The sequence below is a fragment of the Pristis pectinata genome, chromosome 7, assembly GCF_009764475.1.
Source record: "Pristis pectinata isolate sPriPec2 chromosome 7, sPriPec2.1.pri, whole genome shotgun sequence".
NCBI lineage: Eukaryota > Metazoa > Chordata > Chondrichthyes > Rhinopristiformes > Pristidae > Pristis > Pristis pectinata.
In genome coordinates, this window is record NC_067411.1 from 74,223,547 (window position 1) to 74,248,913 (window position 25,367).

General features: G+C 43.0%; 1 protein-coding gene across 1 annotated transcript in view; it reads right to left on the reverse strand.

Annotated features, from left to right (window-relative positions):
• The window catches only part of LOC127572912 (solute carrier family 28 member 3-like), a 66,496-nt gene extending 49,369 nt beyond the window's left edge, over positions 1–17,127 (reverse strand). Inside the window, exons 1-4 of the mRNA XM_052020640.1 lie at positions 17,071–17,127; positions 15,679–15,746; positions 10,881–10,961; positions 8,308–8,408 (exon numbers count right to left, since the gene is read on the reverse strand). Of these exons, the coding sequence (XP_051876600.1) occupies positions 8,308–8,408; positions 10,881–10,961; positions 15,679–15,746; positions 17,071–17,127 (307 nt within the window). The remainder of the gene's footprint in view (positions 1–8,307; positions 8,409–10,880; positions 10,962–15,678; positions 15,747–17,070) is intronic.
• Between the last annotated feature and the right edge of the window lie 8,240 nt (positions 17,128–25,367).

A 25,367-nucleotide genomic window follows, 5' to 3' on the forward strand; every position in this document is an offset into this window, starting at 1 on the left:
CAGATCTAGTAGTACTTAGCCAAGCTAACCATTAATAATAGCACGTGCATTCCAGCACAACCTGTTACCTCATGGCCCAGCAAACCCCTAACTCTATCATTACCACCAAGCCATGGGATCAACCTTGGATCAATGAGGAGTGTTAAACAGCATGCCAGGAACAACCCCTGACACCTAAAATGAGGACTACATACAAGCTCAGCAAAGTGCTACAGACAGAGCAAAGTGATCTCACAACCAACAAATCAGTTCAGTAATATCCAATCCTGCCTCATCCAGTCTCCAGAGACATCCCTTTCCTCAACTACTGCATAAGCATACACAGCTGAAGAAGGAAATTCCTTCAACCAAATATGTTGAGTGAATGATATTTCATAGCCTCCTGATTTCCCTGCCGTACTGAAGCCAGCATTCAATTAACATTCATTTCACATCAGGCAGGGTGATATGCAGGAGGGTGGCTTCCTGCACTGTTACAAACAAGCCCTGCCTCATCTAGTCTTGCCGAGTAATAGACAAACAGTTAACAAAGGGGGAGGGGGAGGGGAGGGGGAAGCAGGGAGGTGGAGTGGAAGGTTCAAGCAGTAGGTGGAGTATATTCAGACCAATACGTTCCTTCTAATAAAAAGGGAACAACCAAATCTAAACTCTCATGGATGCCAAGAAACATAAAGGATAGAATAAGGCAAAAAGAGGAAGTTTATGACAAATAGTAGGAGCTTAACACTGCAGAAAGCATAGGTGCAGGGAGAGATTAGAAAGGAAATTAGAAAGCCAAAAGGCAAGTATGAGGAAGTATCAGCAGGTAAAATCAAAAAAAATGGAAGGGAGGAAACAGTTTTGGTCATAGGTATGGTACCAATGGACTGGAAGACTTTTTTTTCTTGGCAAGCATTTATTTCCCATCCCTACTGGTGAACCATCTTGGCACTGCTGTCCATCTGATGAAGCTACTCCCACAGTACCATTGAGGAGGGAGTTCCAAGATTTAGATCCGCAAGGACCAGCAATATTTCCAAGTGAGGATCATGCATGAATTGGAGAGGAACTTGCAAATGGTGGTGTTCCCATGCACCTGCTGCCTTTGTCCTTCCTGGTGGTAGAGGTCATGGGTTCGGGGGATGCTGTTGGAATAGCCGAGGCAAGTCACTGCAATGCATTTTATAGATGGCGCACAATGTAACCAGTGCACTGATGGAGGAAAGAATGTTCAGGGTGATGGACAGGATGCTAATCAAGCTGGCCACTTTAAGCTGAATGGTGTCAAACTTCTTGAGAAGTGTTGGAATTGTACTCATCCAAGCAAGGTAGTCATCACACTCATGACTAGTGCCTTATAGATGGTGGAAAGACATTGGGGTATCAGGAGTGGACAGCATTTGACCTGCTCTTTTAGGCACAGTATTTATTTGGCTGTCCAGTTTAGCTTCTGATCAACAGCAATCCCCAGGATGTTGATGATACAAGACTTGCCAATGGTAATGCTGTTGAGTGTCAAGGGTAGGTGGTTCGGCTCTCTCTCTTGTTGGTGGTAGTCATTGCCTTGTCCTTTTATGGTGCAAATGTTGCTTGCCACTTAACAGCTCATTCCTGAATGTTGTCTAGGCCTTTCTGCATGCAGCCATGTATTGCTTCATTTGCTGGTGAGTTGCAAATGGAATTAAACATTATGCAAACATCAGTGAACATCCTCACTTCTGCCCTTATAATGAAGGAAAGTAATTGATGAAGCAACTGATGATGGTTGGACTAAGGACACTGCCTTGAGGTATTCCTGCAGTGATGTCAGAGGGGCTTGGACGTTTGACCTCCAAAAGACACAACCATCTTCCTCTGTGTGAGGTATGACTCCACACATTGGAGTGTTTTCCCCTTGATGTCCATTGCCACATTCAGTGAAATGCTGCCTTGATGTCAATGAGCAGGTTTTTGCTAAGTTGTGCTTAATAGCACTGCTGATGACATCTTCCGCCACTTTGCTGGAAATTGAGCAGACTGATTGAGCAATAACTAGCTAGATTGAATATGTCCTAAATTTTGTGAACAGGCTTTTCTTGGGCAATTTGCCACATAGCATGCTTGCTATTGTAGTGGAACAGCTGGGCTAGAAGCTTATTGACTGTGGAGTGCAGGTCTTCAGACCTATGGCTGGAATGTTTTCTGGTCCCATTGTCTTTGCTGTATCCTGTGCTCTCAGTCACTTCTTAATATAAAGCAGAGTAAATTGAATTGGCTTAAGACATTTCTGTGGAAGCCTCAAGAGGAAGCTAGATTGATCATCCACTCAGTACTTCTAGATGAACATGATTGCAAATTCTTCAGCCTTTACCTTAGCACTGGCATTTAGGACGCCACCATATGAGGATGGGAATATTCTTGGGGCTGCCTCTTCCCATTAGCTGTTGAATTATCCACTGCCATTCTCAAAAAAAAGATCTGAGAAGGCTGCAGAGCCACTGGTAATGAAATATTATTCTTTTAAAAAAAGTAGGAAAAATAGACCAAATAACTACAGGCCAGTCAGCCAAATGTTGTCAGTGGGCAAAAAATTCTGAAGAACAGCAGTAATCAGCATTTAAAGAGGAACAGGTTAATCAAGAGCAAGCAGCTTGGATTGACCATGGGACAGTCCTGTCTGACTAACTTGACTGAATATTTTTTGAGGAGGTCATGAGAACAGCACATATGATATAGTTTACATGGACCTTAATGAACTGTTTGACAAAGTCCCACGTCTGACTGATCAGGAAATTAATAGCCCATGGGATCCAAAGGAAAGTAAAAGTTGGATTAAAAGTTGGCTAACTGAGAGAAAGGAATGGATAATGATCAAGGGGTATTTTAGGCTGTGTGCAAAGGGATATATAGGGTTCAGTGCAAAGTCCCCTAATTTTTGAGATATGAACTAATGATTTGGACTTAAATGTAAAGCCATGATTAAGAAGTTTGCCAATGATATCAAAATTGACAATATGTTAATGTTAATAATGAAGAAGAAAGTTCTTGGGTGCAACAAGATAAATTGGTACGTTAAATCGGTTTAATATTGTCACATGTGGTGAGGTACAGTGAAAAACTTTGTTTTGCATGCTATCCATACAGATCATTTCATTACAACAGTGCATTGAGGTAGTACAAGGGAAAACAATAACAGGATACAGAATAAAGTGTTACAGTTACAGAGAAAGTGCCGTGCAAGCAGACAATAAGGTGCAAGGCCAAGACAAGGTAGATTATGAGGTCACGCAAGAGAGACTGCAGATGCTGGAAATCTGGAGCAAATACACAAAAGGCTGGAGCAACTCAGCAGGCCAGGCAGCATCTATGGAGGGAAATGAACAGTCGACATTTCAGGCCAAGACCCTGATGAAGGGTCTGGGCCCGAAATGTCGACTGCTCATTTTCCTCCATTGATGCTGCCTGACAGATTGTGAGGTCAAGAGTCCATCTTATCGTACTATCGTAGGGGACTATCCAATAGCCTTATAACTGATATCAATGGACTTGTATTACCTTTAACATTTCCAGATTGAGTGCTAATCTAACATTTCAGGGGAACTACACAAAGGAATAGAGTCAAAGTTGTACAGCACAGAAACTGGCCCCTTGGCCCAACTAGTCCATGCCTACCAAGATGCCTCATCCAAACTAGTCCTGTAACTTTCTAAATCTTTCCAAGCCACATACCTGTCCAATTGTCTTTTAAAAGTTGTTATTGTACCTTCCTCAACCACTTCTTCCAGCAGCTCATTCCACATAGATACCACTTATGTAAAAAACGTTTGCCCTCAAGTTCCTCTTAAATTTTTCCTCTCTCACCTTAAACCCTTGCCCTCCAGTTCTTGATTCCCCAACTCTGGGAAAAAGACTGAGTGCATTCACCCTATCTATGCCTCTCATGATTTTATATACCTCTATAAGATCACCTCTCAGTCTCCTACATTCTAAGGAATAAAGTCCTAGCCTGTCCAACCTTTCTCTATAACTCAGTCCCTCAAGAAACAGCAGTATCCTTGTAAATCTTTTATGCACTCCTTCCAGTTTAATAACATCTTTCCTATAGCAGGGCAACCAAAACTTAACACATTACTCCAAATGCAGCCTCACCAGTGTCCTGTAGAACTGCACAATGACCTCACAACCTTTATACCCAATGCCTAACTTATGAAGGTAGTATGCCAAAAGCCTTCTTCACCACCCTGTCTATCTGTGACTCTACTTTCAGTGAACCATGTATTTGTACTCCAAGATCCCTCTGTTCTACAACACTCCGTAGGACCCTGCCATTCACCGTGAAAGTCCTACCTGGATTGGACTTTCCAAAATGCAACACCTCACACTTTCCTGAATTAAACTCCATTTGCCATTCCTCAGGCCACTTACTCAGCTGATCAAGATCCCCTTGTAATTTTTGATAACCTTCTTCATCGTCCATTATACCACTTATTTTCATGTCATCTTCAACTTACTAACCATGCCTGTACATTCCTATCCAAATCGTTGATATAGATGACAAACAACAATGGGCCCTGCATCAACCCCTGAGGCACACCACTAGTCACGGGCCTCCAGTCCGAGAAAGAACCTTCCACCATCACCTCTGCTTTCTACCATCAAGCCAATTGCGTATCCAATTAGCCAGCTCTCCCTGGATTCCATGCGATCTAATCTTCCAGGGCAGCCTACCATGTGGAACCTTATCAAAGGCCTTACTGAAGTCCATATAAACACGTCTACATCCCTGACCTCATCAACTTTCTGGGTCACCTCATCAAAAAACTCAATCAAGTTCATAAGACATGATCTCCCATGCACAAAGCCATGCTGACTACCTCTAATCAACCCACCTTTCCTGATGTACATATATCTTATCCCTCGGAATCCTCTCCAGTAGCTTACCTACCATAGATGTTCGACTTAATGGCCTATTGTTCCCAGGTTTTTCTTTGCCGCCCTTCTTAAATAACAGCATAACATTCGCTACTCTCCAGTCTACCGGCACCTCACCTGTGGCTAAGGGTGATGCAAATATCTCAGCCAGGGCTCCCGCAATTTCTTCTCTAGCCTCCCACGGTGTTCTTAGATATATCTGGTCAGGCCCTGGAGATTTGTCTATTGTCATACCTTTTAAGACATCCAGCACCTCCTCTACTGTAATGTGGACTATCCCGAAGACCTTCCCATTTACTTTTCCTAGTTTCAAAATCTTCATGTCTTTCTCCACGGTAAAAACAGAGAAGAAATATTCATTGAGGACCTTGCCCATCTCCTGCGGCTCCACACGAAGTGTCCCCTTTGGTCTTTGAGGGGCCCTATTCTCTCTCTAGTTACTCTTTTTCCCTTAATATACTTATAAAATCTCCTTGGATCTTCTCTGCCAAAGTTACCTCATACCCCTTTTTTGCCCTTCTGATTTCCTTCTAGAGTACACTCCTGCATCCCTTATATTCTTCCAGAGATTCGATTGATCCTAGTTGCCTGTACCTGACCCATGCCTCCTTCTTTTCCCTGGCCAGAGCCTCAATATCATCATCCAGGGCCTCGTTATCCAGGGTTCCCTACTCCGACCAGCCTTGCCCTTCACACTAACAGGAACATACAGACATAGAGCTCTCACTATCTCACTTTAAAAGCCTCCCACTTGCCTGTGGTCCCTTTGCCCATAAACAAACTACTCTAATCAACCTTTGCAAACTCCTGTCTCATACCATCAAAATTCGCCTTGCCCCAATTTAGAACTTGAACATGCAGGCCAGTTCTGTCCCTTTCCATAACTATTTTAAAAGTAATAGAACTATGGTCACTGGTCCCAAAGAGCTCCCCCACTTTCACCTCGGTCACTTGCCCCCCAGATTACCCAAGAGCAGGTTGAGCTTTGCCCTCTCCCTAGTAGGGGGCTCTATATATTGCCCAAGGAAACTTTCCTGAACACACATAACAAATTCCACCCCATCTAAGCCCTTAACAGTATGGCAGTCCCAATCTATGTTAGGAAAGTTAAAATCTCCCACTATGACAACCCTATTATTCTTACAACTCTACACAATCTCCATGCATATTTGTTCTCCTAATTCCCATTGACTATTTGGGGGCCTATAGTACAATCCCAACAATGTGATCATCCCCTTCTTATTTCACAGCTCCACCCATAAAGCCTCACTGGACGATCCTTCAGTAATTTCATCCCTGACTACTGCTGTGACACTCCCCTCAATCAAAAATGCAAATCCCCCTCCTCAATCTCCTCCGCCTCTATCCGGACTTAACACCTACCCCGCAACATTAAGCTGCCAGTCCTGTCCCTCCCTTAACCACGTTTCCATAATGGCTATAATGTCCCAGTCCCACGTAGCTATCCAAGCCCTAAATTCATCCGCCTCACCTGTCAGACCTCTTGCAATGAAATAAATGCAATTTAATCCAATAGGCTTTCCTCACTCCTGGCCATTATCCTGCCTGTCATACCTATTCAACTTGCTGTCACTGACTTCTGCATCACTTTCCAGCCTCTCCTTTTCCTCCCTGATGCTTGGGATCCCACACCACTGCCAATCTAGTTTAAACCCACTCTAGTAGCACTAGCAAATCTGCCTGCCGGGATATTGGTCCCCCTCCAGTTCAGGTGCAACTCATCCCTCTTGTACAGGTCACCTCTGCCCCAGAAGAGATCCCAATGGTCCAAATATCTGAATCCCTGCCCCCTACACCAATTTTTCAGCCATGCATTCATTTGCCATATCCTCCTATACTTACCCTCATTACCACATGGCACTGGAAGATTACTACCTCAAGGTCCTGCTTTTTAACTTCTTCCCTAGCTCCCTATATCCACTCCACAGTACCTCATCCCTTTCTCTACCTATGTCATTTGTGCCAATGTGCGCAACGACTTCTGGCTCCCCCTTGAGAATGTTCTGTAGCTGCTCTGTGACATCCTGGACCTTGGCACCAGGGAGGCAACACACCATTCCAGAGTCCCTTGTGCGGCCACAGAATCTCCTGTCTGCCTCTGTAACTATCGAGTCCCCTATCACAAGAGTTCTGTTTGCCTTTACCCTTGCCCGCTGAGCCTCAGAACCAGTCTTGGTGCCACAGACCTGGCTACTACTGCCTTTTCCTGAATGTTCATCCCTCTCAACAGTATCCAAAACTGTATACTTGTTTTTGAGGGGAATGGCCACAGGGGAATCCTGCACTATTTGTCTACTCCCCTTTCCTTTCCTGGTGGTCACCCAAGCTCACTTAAATGTCACTGTTTTATTTTTAATATGTTGCACAGTGGTATAGTACATTTTCCAGAGAATCCAGCATTTAAAGGCAGCATCGGAAACAGAACCCAATGAGTTTAAAGGAAGCGTGGGAAACAAGTCCCCAGTGGATTTAGAAGGAGCACAGGAAACAAGACCCTGTCGAGTTTAAAATGAGCATGGGAAACAGGGCCCCAGTAACTTTAAAGGAAGCACAGGAAAAAGAACCAGGTGAGTTAGATGCCAAAACATCGGGATTTCTGAACAATCAGATAGCAAGTCATTGAAGTTTTACTGTACTAGAATTTTGGAATTTGTCACTAAATTTAAAGCAAGCTTGTAAGAGAGATGCTACTTGGATATGGTTGTCTAAACAGCTTAGCTGTTCCTTTCTACAGCTACACATGAAATTGTAAGAACTGTGCCTGCCACAGCAAGTGCCAGTGTTGTTTGACTAAGGGAGGAACTATCTTATGTCAGTAGTCATCTAATCCAGTTGTTACCTGAATGTTCAGCTGCACTAAAATGAAGGGGGCGGGGGGGGGGGGGGGGTGGGGATGGTGGTGGGTAGTGGAGTGAAACAATCCTAAAGATCATACAATAACTTGCAAGTCTGGAGAGTTTGTGACCTGGCACTCATATAAACCCTCAAAAATGGTGGTTTGAAAATCTCTAACCAGTCATTTAAGACTGAAAGTAAACAGTGCTTCTATTGGGAAAGTTAACAAGACTAGAAATTGTAATTACAGAAATCAGGAAAATCCTTTCAAGAATTCTATCACTTTTTCCAGTATAACAATTTCAATTACCAAGGCAGTCTATGTTTTTTTGTTCTAAAAGCCTTTTTAGTTTTTGATTAACTCATTACCAAATCATATCAGCTAAGTGCAACATCCATTTTCCCACATTTTTTCTTTATAAAGAAATGCCTTCATTATGGATGTTTACAGAAGTGCCACTGAAATAACTAGTTTCACTATAAAACTAGTCATATACTAGTTTTTACTAATATATAAATAGATTAGCAATGGTCTCAGTCATATGCATCTCCAAACAATACCTGTCAGCAAGATACACTGAAATGCACGACGGATTATCCCTTGGTGCTTTGAAACAAATTCTTGCAGCTGTTCATATTTCTTTTCATATGTTCTAAGGGTACTAAACAGATAAGACAATTGGTCCATTATTAAAAGATTGAATCCATAGGATCTCACCATTGATTAACACTGCATGTATAATACGAGTAAGGAAAGATTCAATTGAATTTTAATGTAATTATTATATAAAAACATAGGCAAACACCTAGATAGGTTTTATCTGTGCAACTTAGTGAACATGGTGCATAGTTTAAATATATATTGGTAATTGTGTGTGCACACTCAAGCTCAAAGTGCATAATTTTCACAACACCACACAACAGGCTGGAAATGACCACTTCCAACAAGAGGGAGTCTAACAACCTACCTGTCACATTCAATGGCTTTATCATCATCATCATCAATATGCAGAGGGAGATCATTGAACAGAACTTTAACTGGATCTGCCACAACACTACAGTGCTACAGCAGCACATCAGATGCAGGGTATCCTGCAGCAAGTGACTCACCTCCTGAGAGCACAAAGCCATTCCAAAATCTGAAAGGCTCAAGTTAGCAGTGTGTTGGAAGACTCGCCGCTTGCCTAGACAAGTGCAGCTCCAATAGCATAGGAGAAGTTCAATGCCATCCAGGAAAAAAACAGCCTGTTTGATTGGCATCCTATTAACCACTGTAAACAGTCAATCCCTTCACCATCGGTGTGCCATGACTGCATTGCATATCATCCACAAAAATGCACTGCATTTACTCGCCAAAGCTACTCTGACAGTAATACTCAAACCCACAATCCCTACCATCATGCAGACACGTGGCAATACCATCACCTGCAGGTTCCCCTCCAAGTCACATAACACTTCACTGCTAAATATGACCTCGGCAAACATATGAAAACATATGCCAACACCAGGTGTCATACAGAGCCCAATTATTAGTAACATACCGATTAACTACTCTTTGGACTTGCTTTTAGCAGAGTGGCATGGAGGAAGACAATGCTTCTTTGACTTAATTAATAAAGTTATATAAAGTAATACAATAATTTGCATTTATGATAGTGACATCAAATCATAATTGACTTTTCTACTGAATCTCTTTCAGGAAGTGAGTATTGTAATAGATAAGGAGGAAATCAGTGGACGTGATGTATTTGATTTTTCAAAAGGCTTCCAATAACATTCCACACAGGAGGTTACTCAACAAGGTTGAAGCACACAGAATTGAGGGTATTATACGAACATGGATTGACAATTAGTTATTAGACAGAAAGTAAATAGTGCAAATGTACAGATCCATCTCAGGTTGGCAGGCTGTGACTCGGGGGTAGCACAGGGATCAGTGCCTAGTCCCCAGCCATTCACAATCAATTTCAATAACGTCTGAGGGGGCCAAGTGACAGATTTCCAAGCTTCCTGATGATGTAAAACTATGTAGTATTGTACATTGTGAGGAAGATTTAAAGAGGCTTCCAAGGGATAAGGGCAAGCTGAGTGACACAAAACAGCAGAGTACTTTTTAAATGGTAAGGGATTGGGTTTTGTTGATGTTCAAAGAGACCTAGGTGTCCTTGTCCACAAGTCACTGAAAGCAAACAATTATGAAGGCAAATGGTAGTCTGGGCTTTATTATAAGAGGATTTGAGTTCTTATGACTTATAAAGGCCTTGATGATGCCACAATGGGAATATTCCATACAGCCTTAGTTTGCTTCCTTAACAAAAAATATACCTGCCATTAGAGGAAGTAGACTAGCAGATTTGCTGTATGAGGAGAGACTGAATGGACTAGGCCTGTATTCTCTAGATTTTAGAAGAATGAGACGATATTGTACTGACATTTACAAAATTCCTAGAGGACTTGACAGATTGGATGCAGGGAGGATATTTCTCCTGTCTGAGGAAATGAGAACTGGGGGCACAGTCTCAGAATAAGGGGTAGGGCATTTCAGACCAAGATAAGTAGAAATTTCTTCACACAGGTGAGCCTTCGGAATTCTCTTCCTGAAGGGCTGCAGTAACTCAGTCATCGACTTCATTCAAAACAAAGATTGATACATTTCTGGATATAACAAGAATCAAGGACCATGGGGATAGTCAGGAAAGTGGCAATGAGGTAGAAGATCAGCCATGGTTTTGATGAATAGCAGAGTAGGCTTGAGGGCCTCATGGCCTCTTCCTGCTCCTATTTCTTAAGTTCTTATGTTTCTAACATTGTAAAACTAATCAAGGCACTTCATAGAATTGCCATCAGAATTTTACAGATATCAAAACTAAAAGACACAAATAAAGGAATACAGTATGTAGTTACCTAAACAGATATTTATTATTTGCTAATTTCTGATATGGCAAAGCTCTAACCAATTCTTGTGTTTTCAAAACCATTAGAATCAATTTGTGAGACATTTACCCTTATCACACAGATTTACCAACTACTTGTCCAATGTATTTAGCCCCTCCCCTAAAAATGCTCTTTAGCATATTTTACACATGCATAATAATGTTCCCTAGATTGTTCTATATCACAAGTAAGTTTCAAACCTTTTCATTTTAGAGGATGGTACATCTTCAAGTGCATTCTGTGATGGCTCCAGATCTAAAGCGGTTTCAGATTGCCGATCACTGTTATAATATTAAAAAACATTTTGTAATGTTAACATCATGTTGTGTTGCAATGCTATAATTGTGATAAAACTACCCAGCCTTTAATTTGCATACGTACTTAATAAGTTATCATCCTGGAGTTAGCTTATGGTTTAATATTGTGAATAACATAACTTAAGCCTATTTGATGCAAACTAGAGGAATTCACACTGTCCAAAACAGGGGTGAAATGAGTGGGGCATCGTTTATACCTCGTTGATTACAGAATGAAGCACAATCAAATCTGAGATTGTCCTGCATTTCCAAATGATGGACAAGCTCTCATTCTACTTATTAACAGCTTTCCTATTGTAGGGTGGGAGTATTGGGTGGCAGAATGAGTGAGAATTCAGGTAGAAGAAACAGATTAAGACATTGTTAAAGAGGAGATACAGTTTACTGGGGCGGCTTGCACAGGTACAATGGCTGCAATGTTAAAAAAAAATCAATGATCTTATCAGAGTTACTTACATCTCTCTTAATTTCTGTTTATTCCAGCACCAACTGAGGTACCAGAACTCCAAAACTTTTCAACCCCATTACTCAGCACAATGAACCTCCTTCTACTGCTATTTGAACACTCTTTAACTGAATCCATTCTCACAATGATTCCTTCAATTTCCCATACCAGTGACATCTTTCAATCTTTTATTCTATTGATATGTACACCTTCACAGTATTTCAATGGGTCATGCATTACCACCTTTTCTCTTGTAGGACGAGCTACCATGCAACCAAAAGGAACAAGTAAACAGAGCGTTATTTTTGTCTCAATTAGGAAAGGCCACCTATCATGGACATAGTTGGCAAACAGTATACTAGAATTATTGTAATTGACACAGCTTAATGACACATTCTGCAGCATGCTTGGACATTGCACCTTTCCTAATCCTAACCCTAACCCACTGAGTTTTCTATTTCACATATTGTGCATGTCAACCTACTGCTGTTTTGAGCTACCACTCATAAGTTTCTACTAACCCTTGTTGCTTGCTTTACTTCCCGGTTTCATTTTAAACACAACCTTAATGAGAGCAAAGAAAAAAGATGATAACAATTCGTTTCAAGATACATCATCATTTGAGCTTACCTTTGTAAACTCCAGTCCCTATATCTATACACTTCAGAGGTTCAATGAGAGGAGACCTCACTGGGAGATTAACAAAATACAATTTCACAGAAATATAAGATTGGTTGAGTATCCTGATTCAGTACGGCAGTACTGAGGTCTTCTATCATGCAGAGAGCATAACTGAAAATGTCAAGCCAACAGCCTATAAAAAAGAGATAAATGTACATCATCTCTTTCTCAATGCACTGATCTGTTTTCCAGAGAGCTTGCACATAACATCAGACAAAATTGTGAGTCCATATCAACTTGTGCACAGTGATCATGCAAGGCACTATATCAATATAGTCTACAATGCAGCACATGATAATTTCAGGTGCCCTCTGTTATAGAGTCCAGCAAGAGTTGTGATTGAAGCTCAGACTACTTCTATTTAGGTACTAGATTCTAACATCTACTGCAGCTTTCAAAATGCGAAGGAAAGCATAAACAGGGTGGTCAAAACCAGCATCTCCCACCAAGTTTTGCTCATTAGAACCAGTCTGCAAGGATGACAAGAAAACGCATTAATTGTGGATCAGGCTCAACCTCCACTTGCTTCTGAGATAGACAACTGTCCCTCACTTACCTCATGCACATTCTTAAGGAACTTGTTGGATGAAAATCTTCTGGGTCTGACAGGCAAGGTTATGTATAAAACTAGTGCCTTGTGTGACGTAAATGGTTCACCTGGGCATGTTTTGCTTACAATACGCCCAATTAAACTTTATTTGCCAGATAGTAAAAAAGTAAATAAATAAGATCATATCATCCCGGTACCGAAGAAAAGCAAGGTAACATGCCTCAAAGACTACCGACCAGTGGCTCTGACATCCACCATCATGAAGTGCTTTGAGAGGTTGGTCATGGCACGCATCAACTCCAGCCTACCAGACAACCTGGATCCATTGCAATTCGCCTATCACCGAAACAGGTCCACAGCGGATGCCATCTCCCTGGCCCTACACTCAGCTCTGGAGCAGCTGGACAGTAAAGACACCTATGTTAGACTATTGTTTATTGACTACAGCTCTGCCTTCAATACAACAATCCCAAGTAAGCTTGTCACCAAACTCCAAGACCTAGGCCTCAACACCTCCCTCTGTAACTGGATCCTTGACTTTCTAACAAACAGACCTCAATCAGTGAGGATAGGCAGCAATACCACCGGCATGATTATTCTCAACACTGGTGCCCCACAAGGCTGTGTCCTCAGCCCTCTACTCTACTCCCTATACACTCATGACTGCATGGCCAGTTTCTGCTCTAACTCCATCTACAAGTTTGCAGATTATACCACCGTTGTAGGCCGTATCTCAAACAGTGATGAGTCGGAGTACAAGAAGGAGATAGAGAGCTTAGTGGAATGGTGTCATGACAACAACCTTTCCCTCAATGTCAACAAAACAAAAGAGCCGGTCATTGACTTCAGGAAAGGGGGCAGTGTACATGCACCTGGTGAGGTCGAGAGGGTTAAGAGCTTCAAGTTCCTGGGAGTGGACATCACCAACAGCCTGTCCTGGTCAAATCACGTAGAAGCCACGGCCAAGAAAGCTCACCAGCGCCTCTACTTCCTCAGGAGACTAAAGAAATTTGGTTTGTCCTCTTTGACTCTCACCACAGGAGCCTGAAGGCACGTACCACCAGACTTAAGGACAGCTTCTACCGCATTGTGATAAGACTATTGAACAGTTCCCTTATACAATGAGATGGACTATGACCTCATGATCTACCTTGTTGTGACCTTGCACTTTACTGCACTGCACTTTCACTGCAGCTGTGACACTTTACTCTGTACTGTTATTGTTTTTACCTGTACTACGTCAATGCACTCTGTACTAACTCAATGTAACTGCACTGTCTAATGAATAGACCTGTACGATCAGTTTGTAAGACAAGCTTTTCACTGTACCTCGGTACAAGTGACAATAATAAACCAATACCAAATTATCTTTGGTAAGATATTCATGAGTTTACAGAACGTAGAACACTACAGCACAGTACAGGCCCTTCAGCCCACGATGTTGTGCCGACATGTTATCCTGCTCGAATATCTATCTAACCCTTCCCTCCCACATAGTCCTCCATTTCTCTATCATTCATGTGTCTATCTAAGAGTGTCTTAAATGTCCCTAATGTATCTGCCCCCACAACCCCTGCTGGCAGTGCGTTCCACGCACCCCCCAATCTCTGTGTAAAAAACATACCTCTGACATCCCCTTTATATCCTCCTCCAATCACCTTAAAAATATGCCCCCTCGTGTTAGCCATTTTCACCCTGGGAAAAAGTCTCTGACTGCCCACTCGATCTATGCCTCTTATCATCTTGTACACCTCTATCAAGTCACCTCTCATCCTCCTTCTCTCCGAAGAGAAAAGCCCTAGCTCACTCAGCCTATCCTCATAAGACATGCTCTCCAATCCAGGCAACATCCTGGTAAATCTCCTCTGCACCCTCTCTAAAGCTTCCACATCCTTCCTATAATGAGGCGACCAGACTGAACACAATACTCCAAGTGTGGAGTAACCAGAGTTCTATAGAGCTGCAACATTACCTAGTGGCTCTTGAACTCAGTACCCTGACTAATGAAGGCCAACACACCATACACCTTCTTAACAACCCTATCGACCTGCGTGGCAACCTTGAGGGATCTATGGACATGGACCCCAAGATCCCTCTGTTCCTCCAGACTGCTAAGAATCCTGCCATTAACCTTGTATTTTGCCTTCAAATTTAATGTCCCGAAGTGTATCACTTCACACTTATCTGGGTTGAATCTTTATAAGCATTGAATCCAATATAAACATGTTTACCACAGACACCATCACTGCACATGCAGTCAGATTCTATTCTCAATACAAATATCGTAAGGGAGCTTTAGGTAAGGATGCTTGAGACAGGCTATACAGGACTCTGGGAGCAGGAGTGCTCTTACAATAGCAGCACTGTAGTTCTCCAGTCAATGTTTGTATCAGGTGCATACTGATAATCTTGAAAGGGCATAAGTCATTCCAGGCTTCACTGGAAAGTAGTGAGTCTGGCTAATGTGTCCAGTAGTCATAAGCCAGGCCTGAGTCATTTGTTTAAGCATGAGTTCATCGCTCTGATAGTGGTCCCGCCAAGATATCCAGAAGTCAACCTTTGCAAAAAAGTTGCAGGCTGCATGCATTCTCAATGCAATTATGAGGCACATTTGTTGTTGAGATAATATTAGTGGCTTAGCATTACTGTAGGACCCTCCAACATGTATTTCTTTCCTCTTTAGAATTTCCTCAAGGAGGTAACCCTGAGTTTCAACCCGTAAACAACCACCAGAGTTGCCTGGAGTGCAGAAAGAGATGCCAGTGCCAGCTGCTTCAACTGAAGAGCACTTCATTGCTTCAGTGCCCTTGTTCCTGTAAAGTTCAAGTGAAATAGTCTGACAACTTTCAAGTCGGCTATGGTGTCTTTTTAAACAGTGTTAGAACTATTCCATAATGATTTAAGAAAACATTTTAAAATTATTACTTACAGGCTATATACAAATTATCTACAATACCTGTAAAAATGTATATAGGTCAAATTCAAATTTGAAATTGTGTCATTACCTTTCTGAACTGATTTGTGCATCATCGTTTGGAACCAATTCCTGCTTCATTTGCTCATCGCTTTCAGCCTTGATATAAATATCAAAGTTTAAATTAGAAACAAAAGGTTATTGCAATTTTTTTGAGATCTCAACATAAAAATGTGATATATTTCCTGCATCACAACTGAAAATGAATAATTTAATATAAATTCCTTGTGCATATTTTCTTAACGAAAGCAAACCAATGCCTCTGCTTCCTCAGAAGGCTAAGCAAATTTAGTATGTCCCCAATAACTCTTAACAATTTTTATAGATGCACCATAGAAAGCATCCTATCCAGATTCATCACAGCTTGGTATGGCAACTGCTCTGCCCAAGACCAAAAGAAACTGCAGAGTTGTGAACAAAGCCCAGTCCATGACACAAACCAGCCTCCCCTCCATTGACTCCATCTACACTTCCCGCAGCCTCGGGAAAGCAGCCAACATAATCAAGGATCCCTCCCACCCCAGTCGTTCTCTCCTTTGCCTTATCCCATTGGGCAGAAGATACAAAAGCTTGAAAACACATACCACCAGACTCAAGGACAGCTTCTATCCCACTGTTATCAGACTCTTGAACAGACCTTTCAGACACTAAAAGCCAAACTCTTGATCTCCCAATCTACCTCATCATGGCACTTGCACCATATTTATCTACCTGCACTATCTCTGTAACTGCAACACTATATTCTGCCTTTTGTTTTCTTTTAACTACCTTGATGTAATTATGTACGGCATGATCTGTCTGGATGGCACACAAAACAAAAACTTTTCATTGTAGCTCGGACAGCTTCCATCCCACTGTGATAAGACTATTGAATGGTTCCCTTATACGATGAGATGGACTCTGACCTTACGATCTACCTTGTTGTGACCTTCACTTTATTGCACTGCACTTTCTCTGTAGCTGTGACACTTGACTCTGTACTGTTATTGATTTTACCTGTACTACCTCAATGCACTCTATACTAACTCAATGCAACTGCACTGTGTAATGAATTGACCTGTACGGTCAGTATGCAAAACAAGTTTTTCACTGTACCTTGGTACAAGTGACAATAATAAACCAATACCAATTAAAAAATGTTCCCCGCTTTAGCAATCCAGTTCCAAATTTTGCAAGATTGAACTGTAGAAACTAATGTTACTCTCATACTGATGTTGCTTCAAAAAGCAAATTTCTTCTTCACTCTGCTTTAATAATGTATTTTGGATAAGTGTTTTCTGGTATACCAGAAAAAAGAATTAGAAATAATCAGAATTCTGGACCCAACAAGACCTCTCTCTCTGGCACAACTGCCTGGTTTGATCCAATTTTGAACACAAAAGATTGAAGTGGCAGTTTTTAATGGGAGGTTGTACGCCTTTACCTGTTCAAACCCAGATAACTTGTAGCTTTCTAAAGAGTTAAATACAAATGTTCTCATGCTTACGTGAATTCAGACTGAAAGAGAATAAACATTTCCCTAAACTGTAGCTTAAACAGGGAACAGTGGCACAGTGGTGAAATTACTGAACTAGTAACCCAGAGACCTGGACCGACAATCCAAGGAAATGCGTTCAAGTTCCATCACAGTATTAGTAGGTGGGCAGAGGGGGAATTCCCAAGGAGGAGATTATGCATTTGGTGGAGGGACAAGTGTTGGGTGTGATGGATTGACGGTTGCAGAAGGCTAACTGCATTTGGGGAGGTTCGGAGTGTGGGTGGAAGAATGCAAGTGGGGAGGGGAGCACAATTGTATGAGAAATGGGTAGGACTGGGAGGCAGTTTAAGGATGTGGGGAGGATATTTGGAGAGGCATGCTAAGATGGGCAGGGCAGGCAGTAGGGGTGGGGTGTTGGTGGAAGGGGCAGCAGGTGAGCTGTAAGTTTGAGATAAAATGTACATCTAGGTTTATGTATCCTGGACCACATCCATGATCTGTTTCCCAGTTGCTGCCTGACTTGCTGAGTATTCCCAGCTTTCTGGTTTTACTTCAGATAAGCACATGAGAACGTAGGAAATAGGAGCAGATGTTGAGCATTTGGCTGTTTGAACCTGCTCCACCATTCATCCCAATTATGGCTGATCTTCTACCACAACACCATTTTCCTGCACTATCCCTCTAACCCGAGATTCCCTTAATATCCAGAAATCCATCAGACTCCATTTTGAATGAATCTCAAGGATAGATATTTCCAAAGAAAAGCAAGAAGAAATCGATCCCCATCACAGTCCTAAGCAACCTAACCCTGGTTTTAGACTCCTCATGCAGAGAAAACATAACCACTGCATCCAGCTTGTCAAGTCCTGTAAATTTTAATGTAATCTGTGCTCATTCTTCTAAACTCGAGAGAATACAACCTGGCATCTTCAACAGTTTCACTCCATGGTATCCCAAAGGGGTTGGCTACTGAATTCAACTTGAGCAGTTACACTTCCTTGTTACTCTTCAAAAGAAAATATTTCAATTGTGTGTTCAATTCTGGTCCAGATGGAAGCAGTGGTCAATCAGGACATTGATTGTAACTGACCGCCTGATGGTTATAATGAGCCCACAAGTACAAGTGTTTATGGTCAAAGAAAACTCCAAACACTAAACTTAGATTAAGATATCTTTATTAGTCACATGCACATCGAAACCCAGTGAAATGCATCTTTTGTGTAGAGTATTCTGTGGGCAGCCCACAAGTGTCGCCATGCTTCTGGCACCAACAACTTCCTAACCCGTATGTCTTTGGAATATGGGAGGAAGCTGGAGCACCCAAAGGAAACCCACGCAGACACGGGGAGAACGTAGAAACTCCTTACAGACAATAGCCGGAATTGAACCCAGATCGCTGGCACTGTAATAGCGTTACACTAACTACCGTGCCTGCCCAATGTAATTTACAGCTCGATCTGAGGTTAAACTTGCTGCAGAGCTTCCAGGGAGCCTGTTGTTCCAGGCAAGCAGTTGGTGTGAGCCCAGGTGACTAACAAGGGAGAGGTCAGCACCATGAGGTGTTATTCCCTCCCAAGGTCCCAGGAGCTGCAGCTGAGCATTTATTTCATAGGTCTCCCCCTCCCCCCTCCTCTCACACCTCCCCCTCCCTCTCACCCCCACCCCCTCCTCTCTCCCTCTCACCCCCACCCCCTCCCCCCTCCCCCTCCCTACCACCCTCCCTCCCCCTCCCCTCCCCACCCTCCCTCCCCTCTCACCCCCTCCCCCTCCCCACCCTCCCTCCCCTCTCACCCCCTCCCCCTCCCCACCCTCCCTCCCCTCTCACCCCCTCCCCACCCTCCCTCCCCCCTCCCCTCTCACCCCCCTCCCCACCCTCCCTCCCCTCTCACCCCCTCCCCACCCTCCCTCCCCTCTCACCTCCCTCCCCACCCTCCCTCTCACCTCCCTCCCCACCCTCCCTCTCACCTCCCTCCCCACCCTCCCTCTCACCTCCCTCCCTACCCTCCCTCTCACCTCCCTCCCTCGCCCCCCTCACCCACCCCCTCACCAACACCACTCCCCATCTCCCTCCCCACCGCCCTCCCGCTCCCCCAACCCCCTCCCCACCACCCCACTTCCCCTCTACCACTACCACCACCACCACCCCCCCTCACCCGCACCCCGCAGACTGCCCGTTAAATGGTGACAGTTTGCAGCCGTGCCCCAAAAGCTGATGACACGTTCTGCGCTCCGCACTACCGTGCGTTGAATCGCAGAGGCTCACCCCCACTTTGTTTGCCATTTCCACAACCGCCACCGGCGCTCGGGCCGCTCCTTCCAGAAATTTCAGCCGCTCCCGCGCCTGTGACGTCACCGCTCGGGCTCTCCGACCGTGAGCGAACGGATGACGTCAGCGGAGACCCGCCAGTGGCCGCAAAGGGGTCAGTCTGCGGGCTTCCCCCTCCCGCAGGTGATGACATGTCCCGGGCGGGCTGCGGAATCCCCGAGTGACGTCAGCTAACGGTCGGGCAGGATCCGTGGAGAAAAAGTTTCAAGTCCGAGTTTACTGGACTGGCAGGTAGGCTTGAGGTGCACTCCGTCTGTTCTGGTGAATGGTCATCCACTTGCAACGTTAGCTCTACTGCTTTCTCCACAGATGCTGCCTGACTGCTGAATATTTCCAACACTTTCTGCTTAATTTCAGTTCCAGAATGTGCAGGGTTTTTCGCAGCACGTAATGACACTTGGTGTAAACGTGACTAGGCTCCATGCACAACTTGACGCAGCCCCCCACACACAGAGTTGGTCATCAGAGTGAGGGCTTCTTTGGGTATGCTGCCCATTCCCCATTCTCTGGAGACCTGTCCATCGCATGCATATGGACACAATCCGTGGCGCAGGAGCAGGGTATGGGCCACACGTGCACCACGTACAGCAACACCAAGAACACCTCGCCCCTGATGACAAGGTTTTTCCCACTATTGAGAGTGACTGCTACTTCTATGTTCCCAAACTTGCTCTAATCAATTCTTGCTGCAGGCCTGGCTCCTCCAAACCAATTAACAGCAGCTGACAGTGAAGGGAATTCCTCCTCCAGCTGCAGATTATAATAGTTAGGCTATGTGTAGTGGAGTTGTTCTGGCTGGGGAGAGTAACATTTATTTTGGAATTCCCGTGGTAATCAAGGTTGATGACCACACTGCTGTAGGTGGTTAAAATTAATTTCAGCAATACTCCACTCAAGCATTGTTCTGGAGAAATACTTTGCTTTCCTGGGAAACATTGCTGTAGTTTCCGTTTTATAAACTTTGTTTTTTCAAATAAGATGTCGCTGTATAACTGACAGATTGCTGTGTGCCACGTGACCCACCCCACTTCAACATTGGCTGATGAGGTGTTGACAATAACTACTCTTGTTGTAGTTATGAGGAGAGGGCGAATAGTACAGGATTTGTTTACTTTGGGATTAATTGTAATTAAATTTCCTGCTTGTGCTGGTCTTGGTATCTAGTGGACAGAGTGCATCTGCATAAAACTCCTATAATACTTGTTACGAATTATCATCCCATAAACAGCAGTAAATGTGAACTCCTCCTTAAGCATTCCCCAAAGATGATGTACTTCCACTCCAGTTCTGTGGGTTCTGAGGTGTTGATGAGGCTGATGTAGGACCTGCAGATCCTGCTGCTGGTGGAGTTGCAGGTGCTTGATAGTGGGTATGGGTGGCCATATCCTGGACACCTGCTTGCTCCCAACAAAGATGCAGGAACTGTACTCCTAGTTTTATTGCGGCAAGCATTGACAAGGAGATTAGAGGAAACTAAATGAAAAAGCATCCTTAGGGAAATACATAGAACCTACTGCTTCCATGATTGTTCTATCTGTCTGGAATCTGTGCTCTGAAATTGCAATGGCCTGCCTGTTAAGAGGAGAAGTACTTTCCTGCTGTTTACTCATTTATTGGATAAGTGCTCCATTTTAATCTGCATAGAACGTACCTGCGAAGTGTGTGTAAAGGTTATGGATATGAGCCATGTTATTAAAGAGCAGATTTTGTTGCCCTGTAGCCACCTTTTGGTTGGTCATATGTGCTCAATAGTTTTGCAGACGGCCAGTAAACTAACCTGTCACGACTGCTACCTGGGCCAGCATGATGAGTTGTGAATGCACTAGCGGAACATTCAGCAACATGCCAATGTTACAGATCTGAGTTCATATTTGGTCTCCACAATGCGATGCAAGCTCAGCCAGGAACACTCTGCACTATTGCAAAGCCTGGTGAAGATGCATGCTTGCAAGGTCTCTTGCAAGGAGAATGCTATGTGGAATAAAAAACACCCATGGACTTCCCTTATGCAACGGTGTGCAGCAAACTGCGTCAAACAGCAAATATCTCTAGTTCCAACTAGGAAAGAGATGAATGCATAAAAGATGATGACCACCACAACCTAACAGCCACTGGCAATGCATTTCTAGTCCTGCTTTATGATTGTTGTTGGAACAAAAAGCATATTTTTGTGGTGATCTACTTACTGGATCTCACCCTCCATATGTATTGTTTTGTGCTGACAGACAAAGGAAATTTGCTCCCAAAAGATCTGTGAGAGGATATGGCCTCTTCCTAAGAGTGCTTCTTCCCAACCTGTCCCCTCCGCTTCTCCCTCTGGCAAATTGCCCTGCTCCCTATTTGCCTGCTGAATGACTACTAAAGTATCTTGTCTGGCAGCAACTGGTACTCTGGAAGCCTTGAAGCTGATACAAGTTCCTGGAGCTTCTGGATCCTCACTCCCTCCAAACTTTACAAACTCCATAAACACAAAACAATGCTTGAACCAACACTTGCTAATTAAAATAATTGGCAGGTCTTTGTAATTAATACAGACAGAGGGGTGGGGGTAGGGTAGGGTTGGGTTGCAGTTGGGAGGGTGCCTTTCTGCTGTGAACCTCTGTGCCTATTGACATATAAAATTGGCTGCATTGTTGAGGTCCAGTTTGGCTGTGCATGTCACAATCTACCTGCTCTGCATCTTTCCAGTAGGTGAAGACATCACCTGCTGGCATCAATCCCAACAAGGTCATTGAACATGCCACATGCTACAATTGTGTACAGAATGAAAGATTACATCATGCCATCTTTAAATGTGCATTACACACAAATTAGACATAAATCCACATCTTCAACTTGTAAACACTGGACATTGTGTCCTTTGCAGTCTTACTTTCCATGAGACTTTGCATTGGAAGTTGTGCTTAGTAGGAGATGGAAATGACACAGAACCATCTGCATGACATCTGGAATCTCTCTGAACAGAGCAGGCATCCATGTATCTCCCTAACCACTACTCTGAATGAAAAAGCATAAATTAGAATAATAAATTCAATTTCAAATCAGGGACAGGGTGAGAAAGAGAACAGTAGAGAATACATTGCATTGGAGACAGTGGGAGGAATGGGACAAACTAAAATTGCCTTGCATAGAGCTGGCTAAATGGCCTCCTTCTGTACTGTTGTTTTATGATTATGCGAGAGAAAAAAACTTATAAGATTTACATCTTTTTAAAATAATAAATAAAAGCAGAAGGAATGAAACTAAACTACTGCAATAGCTAATTTTCAGCATCAGATTATTATTTTGCAGTAATTAAGGCAAAGCAAGTTGTTAAAAAGAGTAAAAAGACAAGCTGCCAGAGGAACTCAGTGGGTCAGGCAGCATCTGTGGAGCGAAATAGATGTTTCGGGTCAAGACCCTTCATCTGGACTGCTGCGGACGGACCTCTACCTTGCAGAGGCTAGACAGCAGCTCTCAGACACCTCATCATTCCTACCCCTGGACAATGACCTCACCAATGACCATCAGGCCATTGTCTCCCATACCATCACAGATCTCATCAGTTCAGGAGATGTCCCCTCCACATCCTCCAACCTGAATTTCCTGGCCCCAAACTGCCTGTTTCTAGCCAGTCCAGATGAAGGGTCTCATCAAAATGTCAACTGTCCATTTCTCTCCATAGATTCTGCTTGATCCACTGAGTTCCTCTAGCAGCTTGATTATTGCTCCAGATTCCAGCATCTGCAGTCTCTTGTCCCTAGTGACAAGCCCTATCTTTGTGTGGTAAGATTAGTTCCCATAATATTAATAGAACATTTTTCATATTAAATACATTTGGTCCAGCATAGGCAATAAATGTTTTTTTTGGCAACTACTCAAAGAGTAACTCACTTTGGACAGTAGCATCTGATTTTTTAGAATTTAATTCTACATCTGTGGTCACCTGATGCTACTAATTGACCTTAAACACAAAAAGCAGCATTAACCCCACAACTATTCATACCATAACTCAAGCTCACATCAACTAATGGAAAATTGTGCCAAGAAATTTATTCTGTTAAAAAGAGACAAAATCAGCCAGTTCCAGGACATCACCAACATCTGATGAACATCTTTGAGTCCATTTATTCAGCACATTAATGGAATTGATTTATCCACATGCATAATACAGATTTTCCAGCAGATGTATTTTTGCAGAATTTAAAGCAAGTTTCAAAGGCAAGATTTCTAAATTTTATTAACATGACCTCAAAAGGACCAAAATGTATTCCTAAAACCTGGAAATATTATGTCTTTATTTCAGTCTTGTAAAACTATCTTGGAAAATACAAAAGACCATGTGTCATTCAACCATCTCAATTCCCAGCTTCCAAAATCACTTCCTTTCATTTATTTTGGCTTTATATAATAGGTCTCCTTACAGAGGTCGGTTATGCTTTGCTTTGGCTAAATAAATTAAATGGGCACATGCACCATATAAAAAAGCTGCTGCGACTTTTAGAGAATACTGTAAGCGATGTAGGATTTAACCAACAGGTGGCAGTTTACTGCTTCAATAAGCAATGTTGGTTTACATTTCAATGTTTTCCAAGAAAATAAACCCGATGTAGAATAGATATGCTTGAAGTAAACAATATCTGTCTTCTCCCACATATGAGGATGGTATTGACGCATGTACAAAAGTTATATAAAATCTAAGAAAGAGATTTCAGAGAAACAAGGTCAGAACTGAGAAGGAGGTAATAATGTTAGTCAGATTGCAATCAATTTGCAGTTCACCTCATTGGAACCAAGGCTTTAGGAATAGGAAAATTAGTCTCTAGAACAATTGCTTAATAGAAACATCATTTTACCTAGATAATGAAGATTGCAATCAGTTTTAATCAGACAATAGATCTCCTTACAGCCAACTAGAGCATTTAGGAGTAAATAATAACAATCTTATCAAACAGAAAAAAACTTGTTTTCCCAATGGTTCAGCAGTGAATAATTGAGCCATTAGATCATGAAAGCCCCAAATCAATCAGCTCTCACTGCAAGTAGGTAAAAAGATTAAAATTATATTTCTGTATCAAGCATTAATCCAGTAATCCTCTGAAGATGACTAATCAAGGAGAAAGAAGTAGCTTAAAAGAGAGCCTTGGGGATGTTCAAAACCAGGATCATAAACATGGGTGTCAAGCAGCCTTTTGAATTTGGGGAGAAGTGCAAAACTTGGAGGTGTGCAGGGATTAGTTTCCACAGACCACAATGGAGTATGGAAAGGAATGGAGCAGCCAGAGATAGAAGTCTGAAGGGCGCAGGCTGCAGAGTTGGTCTTGGAGGATGAGCTGAGGCTGTATGTAGACTTGTGCACAAGCATACAGAAAATAAGTTTGATGAATCAGAAGATTGGAAGCCAGTAGACGTTTCTTCTGAAAACAGGACTGATGGATGAGCTTCCCGTGCTTCCAAATATGACAGTGTTTTGAATGATCCCCATTGGGTGTGCACACAATCACAAAGTGAGGACAGGAATGGGTAAGCATTAATGCTTCTCACAATTACTTTGCCTGCTATCATATACAGTAGCCTGTAAATAATGCTCACTTGACTGAAATACTAAAGGAAGAACATCACCTCCCTTGCCCTACACTTATCTCTGGAGCATCTGGACAGTAAAGACACCTGCATTAGACTATTGCTTATTGACTACAGCTCCGTCTTCAATACTATAATTCCAAGCAAACCCATCATCAAACTCCGAGACCTGGGACTCAACACCTCCCTCTGCAACTAGATCCTTGACTTCCTGACCAACAGACCGCAATCAGTAAGCATAGGCAGCAACATCTCCAACACGATTATTCTCAACACTGGTGCCCAATCAAGGCTGCGTCCTCAGCCCCCTACTCTACTCCCTATACACTCATGACTGCATGGCCAGATTCTGCTC